We start from the raw sequence: 7,527 nt of genomic DNA, 5'->3' as shown, positions 1-7,527 counted from the left end.
CTTACAATTATGAAAGTCTCAAGTACAATCGACTACAATAGACAGGCAAAAATGGGGCATTAAGGTTCCCAAAAGGACACTTCTGCGCATACATGCATCAACTGATCGAACCAGTTCAGACCAGTCGACTCCCAAGTCAAGGACAGTCACTCCGTATAGTTTACATCCGCGACGTCAAACTGTGCCGTGGCGCAAATTTGCTCCCCGCAAACTATGCCGCACACCTCTTTGGCGGGCAACCAGAGCTCTTCACTCGGTCACGTCACTAATAACTGGCAAAGCAAGAGCCCAGGAAAAAGCGAGAAGTGATTAAGGTCAACTTGGGTTATTTTACTGAGGCTACGTCATCTTTCATTGATCCTAATCACCACCAATTATAGTTGTATCAAAAAGAATACAAAAGACTCCTAGTGGAAGGAATTAACACTCTTATCATGACCCACACCTGCTAGTAGTAACGCCAACAGTAGAGAAAGGTGCCTAATAGGTGGGAGGAGCGTAGTGCGGCTTGTAGCAGCACTTGAACTGGGGGCGGTACGGCTTGTAGCCGTGGCCATGGGGACGGTGCACATGCTTATCCTCACACTTGACAATCTCGCACCACGGCTTGTATCTGCAGTCCTTCCTGGCCCACCTCTTGGCGGTGCACTTGCACGGGCAAACCTTCGGCTTCATGCTCGGAGAAGGAGTCGCGGAAGGAGTAGTCGACGGCGTCGGAGTAGGGGTGGCGGTCGGGGTGGACGACGGCTTAGGGGGGTCACAGCATTCCTTTCCGCGGATGTGATATTTCTTGCAGGCAAGGACCTTGCACCTCTTCCTGAAGATGTACGAACGGCACTGGCGGATCGCCTTGCGCGCCTTGTAGCCAACGAAGCACTGGCAGGGGCAAGGCGGAATGTACTTGGTGTGCTCCACGGCTTCAATATCTTCGGCAGCGAAGACCGAGGTGAGAGCGAGACCCACAAGGGCCAGGAAAAGAGCAGCCTTCATAGTTGTGGGATAATTAGATGGATGAGAGTGGTCGGTTTTGGGCTGCGATGGTGGTGGTGGGGTGAGAGGAAATTTCGAGGTTTGGTGGAGCGGGGTTTATGTAGAGAAGTACTGGATCCCCCGTCAGCTCTGGATCAGGCTACATTGCTTTGAGACGGAGATTCTAGAAGGGAACAGAAACGGCAGTAGCAATGCACGAATGAAAGGCATCCCGTTGTGGTTGAAGAGGATAACCAGGTGGGGGCGTCAGGCAGAGATTTACGCCATCCATGACGAGGATGAACAAGAAGTGATGTGTGATAAAATGCCGAAGAGAGCTTCCTGTCAGAGGATGGCAATACCAGTAGAAATTCACAGAGGTTGGAAGTTAGAAAGTCCTCGCATCGTAAAGCGCAAATGCATTCACGGGGAATGACAATGAATTTACAAACCAGTACTGTACCTGTAACCCTATGTCAGGGCATGCAAGGTTGGTGTCTCTCACTAAAGTAGCGGATACGTGTCTGTATGGCCATTGTAGATGTGTTTGCACTGTATATCAGAGGGATATTCCCTCTGACGAACATCGTCCAGAGGTCGTAGTCCTGGAACAATAATAGATAAAAATCGAGTTGAAGTTGGACGGTTGAAGGAGTATGTAGGAAACTGTCCACTCATGTGCAGTTTGAAAAGTATATTGCGCGGTAAACAAGCTATGTGGGGAGCCACTGCTGACGTTAGACAGCCACGCTGTTCGAAGTTGATGTAGCAAAGCAGAAGGACTTTGTATGCGATCCTTCAGAGCGGAATGAAGTTCCCTGGGTGGGTGGTACATATTGACGCTCTCTCATAGAAAAGAAGAGGGAGTTTCGCCATGCGCAGATAAAAACGAGTTTGCCGTTTCTACTTCGAAGACTAAGGGAAACACAACATGTCATTATTCCATGTAATCTTTGACGACCAGTCGACTAGATCAGGCCAGGCCCCATCAAGTTACAGTGTACCGGGTCTCCTCTGAGCTGTAACTCAACTTTCCAGTGGGAATTTGGACGATGACAGTACAGTTTGCGTTGCACTCTGTGCATTTTTCGAAAAAAACGTGGACCTAGAGTTTCGCAGGCAAGTGGCGAAAGGACGAATAAGGGCGTACTTGATGGAGAGGGCAAATGGCATTCCTCTCGATCTTAGAAGTGTGTACCCCCGGCGGGTGCCTGGGAAAATGGAATGGTGTGAACCTCATAGAGGGCAAGTGAAGGAATAGGCACAGACATGGTCCTTTGGGATCTTGAAACAACCTCTATCACACGATTGCTCTCCGAGTGGGGCCATGACCGTGGGGAATGGATGTTGCTTGTGTTTTGAAGAACAGTACCGTGTACAGTACCGTACTATCTACTCAAGGAATTTCCAGCGTCATGCATCATCTGCGGAATGCAACTTTGCAAGGGATTGTACCGGTATGAGTACAATTTTGTGCAACAAAGGGATAGGCAGTGTATGAGGCAAGCTTTTTAAGTAAGCAGCATTAGCGCATAGATCCGCACACGGGAGCATACTGTACAGGCGAACTCTTCTGATACGATTGCCGGCCAAGCGTCAAAGGCAGTGGACGTCATCGTTGTCCAACTGTTCCTCAACGCGCAGATGGCCCCCCTGCAAGACTAGGAGAGAGTACTATGCCGTCCCTGTCCCAGGGCGCAGAATTAGGGACAGATTCCTTGGCGAGCGTCGTGAAAACCTAGACGGACTCCCAGTGCCCGCAAGGCGGCCTATCATCGAGGGGAATGACGAATGATTGTTCGCGTGATGTGTTCCAGCCAGTGGGCTCCTCCATTCGGCATGAGTGCTAGTACGAGATTGGTCAGGATTACAAAAATCTGTGTATGCTGTCGACGAGAAATTGTATCAGGGCTGCTGCGGGCTTGAATTTGCGTCCAAGTCCCAATAGATGGGGCGTGTCGACAAGGAGACTGAATAGGAAAGTCGCATGTATAGAAGGGCCGGAGGCGAGAGCTGGGTGGGCTAGAGGAAAGCATGAAGCTGGAGTGTGTCAATTGAATAATTCCGTTTTAGCCAACCATCACTGATTGACTCGGGGAATTCTGAAACAAGGGCTACCCTTGGTACCGTATTGCTGCACTTACGCAGCGCGAAGTGTGTATCCGACCGTGCCGCGCTGCACCGCATAGCAATCTTTGATGTTCGCGCGATATGTGGGAGCCTGCGTCGCTGTCATCGCCCACAACTGCGACACACGATGCCACATGGCGCGGTTGTCGCTGCTGAACGAAATCTCAAGCAAGTTGACGCGATCATTGCAACACGGCTCCTTCTCGCGCCCAGTCAAGCCAGCACCTCTCGCGCAATCACTGCTGCGGTTGTCTCAAATTCTGTCTCATAAAAAAAAAATCGAGCTCGACTTCAACTATGATATAATTCCAGGCTTTGTCTTTCACTCCTTTTCCCTTATCCCGAGCCTCGCCGACGTCAGCAATTTATGTCCGTGCGCATTATGTCAAATCGCAAAAGAAGTAGAAATATTTTAGAAGGATCCTAGGCATGCACTTGAGTCACCTACTTAAAATAATCAAGCGCACTGGGGCTGGCCTCTTCTCTTCCCGTTCGTAGACATGCAATCGTCCGGTTTGAATCTGTAACACGACTCAAAAATTCTGCAGATTTGTAACGTGCTGTCCTCACCAGCCCACAGGTTCTCCTTTCAATCTGCAGTACAGAAGGTACGTAGGGCATTAAATCTGTTCTACCGTGCATGGAAGTATTCTGTAACTTAGAAACCACCCATGTTGGAAATTTATGACGTCCTACGATAATAGATACAATACCGTACACCACCACATAGAATATAGTACTCGAGACAGTGTCACTGTGAAGCCTGACAAAGTCTACTGCAAGTCTTGTACTGCTCCTAAGCATGAGAAGCACCTCTCGTGGTCCGTGCGTCTGTCACTCTTTGTAATTGATATTCCTCCTCCATGACATAAAGTTGTGTAAGCACTGTAAAGTACACTGAGATACCAGCACTTTGACTTAGTCACAATGACGAGGCCGCGCTCTGATTCTACTGGATTGATCTTGAATTATGGAACGGCACGGGAACGGCTTTGATATTCGTCGGTATCCTCCTGCTTTACGCGTATTCGAGTAAAGTTGCTTCGTACGGCACTCTCAAGTCCAAATCATATCGCATCGCCTTTCTTACCGCAGTGCCCGCGCAGAGCACCATATCTTTACCACCGATTTCCCTGGGACTGTAAGACCGTTTAAAAATTCACTTTGCACTCCCTTGTCTGCTCCTACTCTTTTTCATCACGGATGGAATAAATACGCAATATTAACAGATTGAAGCATCCTGACGGGACGCACACCATGGATGTCAACCTGCTACGAGAAGTTCGCTCAGCATAGGACAACGCTCGCCCTGCACTAATTCGGCTCAATAATGTGACCTGCTCACCGCTCCCCCTCGGAGCGGTGAGCGGTGCCACTGCTTGACACGTCTCTGGGATCCCATTTCGGTTCGCGCGATAGGGACTTACCTCCCTGCAGTTCAAGATACCGTTTCACGCATGCAAAATACCGTTCTACAGTACCATCCTCGCGACTTGTCGCCAACGCATAAAGATTTACTTCCGTTCCAGCGCAGCACACCTTTGACACCCCACCCACTACTGTAGGAGACTGCGATTCGACATCAATTCCTCCGCATCGAGAGACACAAGTGAATGCATATCTATGTCAGTCTTGAATCCTCGCACTGAATTCCCGTTTTGAGATCTTCCGCTTCTGCTCTACTCCGCAACGATACGACTATTCGTCTCTGCGACACCTCCCTTGCCGTAGCACAGGGCGCTCAAAACGGATGGATGCAAATTTACGCCATGAGAAACACAAAAGTCGCCTAGTTGCGGACTCCTTCCGGTTTCTCGCTATGGGTGCGCAAAATTCTGCCAGACGGCTTCGCTGTCGCCGGTTCCGGCGCCACCTGTAAAACGAAAGAGAAGGGAACACGTACAGCCGCATCAGCTCTTATGGCGTGCACCTGTGGCGCTGCTTCCGCGCCTCTCATACATGAATGGTATCCGCGTTTTCCCGTCCTTCCATAGCTGAAAATGAGTCTCGCCGCGGTACTCAAACGAATACTCTGGAAGAGCGGGAAAACGTTTGGGTACCGGTTCGCACGTCTGTCGGATATGCCAGAGATTAAGGTGATGACGTCCTTGAAGAGTGCCCAGGCGGCGCCTTCACATCTCTCTGAACGGTGGAACCGGTCAGGCTGACTCGTGCATGGCCATGGTGCAGCTATGGGCATAGGTGAGCGCTACCGGCATAGACTCTCTGGGTATGAAAGAAGCAGAGGTATAGGGAGAGGTTCCGCTCATTCGTCGGGACGAGGAGACTGTTTCTGTGGTCTCTGCGCTTTCTCTCCTGGTGGGGAGGTGTTTTGCGCGTAGTGTTGGGTGGTACACACAGCGTGTGCGGGTTTGTGTAGGGGTAGAGAGGTGCGAGTAGGGTATGTGTGGTATTGTGTGTGCAGCTGACAATCTGCAGCCATTCCTGTGTGCGTTATTGACATAGGAATATCCATTTTGAGTGCATAGATGTGCGATGTTTCTATGTTGTGCTACAAAAGATGCGACCGAGCTCCGGACGCCATCGCTGTTATTTCAGTTCTTCTCTATCTAGCACTGTGCTACAACACAGTTTCTACATCCAATGCTTACATTGTGTACTGTAAACAAAGGGCCAACATAAGGGGAGTCGAAGCAGGCAGTGTGTGTGGTATGCCGTCTTCTTGAGGACGGTCCGTTCCATTATGACACGGGCGCGTCATGCGCGGTTCTAAGGATAATCCGTCTCTTCGAGAATGAGAAGGTCATCTCTCCCTCCAGCCTCCTCGGTTCACCAACGTCAACGATATATCGGCGTCTTTCGGAAGAGAGACATGTGGAGAGAAGGTGGAACTGATTCATCACGATTGCTCTGAAGGCAATTCAGAGAAAAGTCCATATCACAGATCCAATTGGCCTGGATTTCTGTCCTGTGGGGCTTCAAATGAAGGATGAAGGATGGAAAACTCATCAGAGTTCACAGTTTGCTTTGCAAAAACAAGATAAGCTCTAGGAGATATAGATATTACTGCAGGCATGCAACTTGAATCTGTCGACGTCGAGTAGATATCACACTCCAAAAACCCTCATTTCAAATTCATCATGACGAGGCCGTGCAAATGCGACAGAATATGAAAGCGTTCTCGCTTACAGTCATGCCCCTCCTGACTCTTAACGCCGAAACTAGTTCATACTTGCAAGAAGACACTAGACAAGCCTTGCGCAAGAGGGAAAACCCGGGCGATTGAACCACTCGGCCTTGCAGGAGCCGCATTTGTTGTTGCGGCATTCAATTGCCGCCTTGCAAGGCTTTCTACTGCGCCGGCATGGCTAGTGTCTAGACGACCGGCAATTTGCCTCATATGAGGTCAGGCTTGGCCTCATATGAGACCGGTTTTTTTTTGCAAAAAAGTATACATTAAATCGAAATTTTATAAAATCAGTTTAGACACCATTTCTTTAACCAATATTCCCTCGGCAATAGCTTCCTGCAAAACATCGGGATAGCAGTTATGAATACACAAAAATACTAAGAATCTAATATAGTTTCAACGATCGGATGATATTTTAAACAGGCGTTTTGGTTTCGAAGATATCAACAAAAAACGTTTTGATGTTCTTTAAAAAAGCTTCTTCTTTAGGTATTCTCAAAAAGCCTGGAAAGGACGTGCAGATCTCACCAAGCTCCACCCTTCCACAGCGCAGAAGTCAACTGCGGTGGCGAGAGTATCTTTTTCCATTTTGTTCAGCTAGCACAAGTCGAGAAAAATTAAGTTGAAAAGTGACCTCATATGAGGCCAGTTGTCACCTAGACACTAGACAGGGCAGGGGACTGGCCGTTTTAAAGTTCGAACACCTAGTCCTTCGTTCGCAAGTGACTTGACGTGATTCAAGGAAGGAGCGCTCCTCTTTGGAAAGCTAAGAGAACTCCTTGATGAACTGCGCCGCAGAGGTACACAGGGATGGTAGCGTACATATGATGGAGATGTGTTCAGCGCGGGTCAAGAAAGGTTAGTGTCGGTTTAAACGAGATGGAGAGAGTTCGTTGCAGAAGTCACTCACGTCACAACTAGATACTTATGTCCCAATTATTCTGGAGGCCACTCGCCCACTGCGAATCGAAATTACAACTTGAGAATACAACTTCAACCGTATTCCGCAACCCGCGATCTTTACGAGAGTGCGCACCGTGAAGGCCGGAGACCCTGACACGAGCGGAGACCCATGCGATATCCACACCCTTTGTAGTCGTTTGTGTCGGGAGACCGACCGAAAGGGAGCGGTCCGGATGGGGATTTTAGTGAAGGGTAACAGGGTGGTAAATAGGGTTACCTTAAAGGGAGGGCAAAAGCGGCAGGCTATTGCCTCAGAACCGCTACAGAGGGTGAGCACGGTCAATGGACGGGGTTATCTGGTTGATGGTTCAGGT

The 7,527-nt window shown here is 49.3% G+C and overlaps 2 protein-coding genes; one reads left to right on the top strand and one right to left on the bottom strand.

The window, feature by feature from the left end:
* Positions 1–309: 309 nt before the first annotated feature.
* CHC_T00004149001 (hypothetical protein) lies at positions 310–557 on the bottom strand. XM_005715391.1 is given in 2 exon segments: positions 310–407; positions 408–557. 1 exon segment carries the CDS (start codon positions 555–557, stop codon positions 408–410), a length of 150 nt encoding a protein of 49 aa, XP_005715448.1. The 3' UTR covers positions 310–407.
* Positions 558–570: 13 nt separating this feature from the next.
* CHC_T00004148001 (hypothetical protein) lies at positions 571–1,143 on the top strand. Its single transcript, XM_005715390.1, has one exon. The coding sequence runs from the start codon at positions 571–573 to the stop codon at positions 1,141–1,143; it is 573 nt and encodes a 190-aa protein (XP_005715447.1).
* Positions 1,144–7,527: the final 6,384 nt, after the last annotated feature.

This window comes from Chondrus crispus, genomic scaffold (genome assembly GCF_000350225.1).
Source record: "Chondrus crispus Stackhouse genomic scaffold, scaffold_215, whole genome shotgun sequence".
In the NCBI taxonomy this organism is placed as follows: domain Eukaryota; phylum Rhodophyta; class Florideophyceae; order Gigartinales; family Gigartinaceae; genus Chondrus; species Chondrus crispus.
This window is presented reverse-complemented; position numbering and strand designations above follow the sequence as displayed.

Bases quoted from the DNA above. Each gene is read 5' to 3' on its own strand.
- CHC_T00004149001 (XM_005715391.1), bottom strand. From the start codon at position 557: ATGGCCACGGCTACAAGCCGTACCGCCCCCAGTTCAAGTGCTGCTACA.
- CHC_T00004148001 (XM_005715390.1), top strand. From the start codon at position 571: ATGCTTATCCTCACACTTGACAATCTCGCACCACGGCTTGTATCTGCA.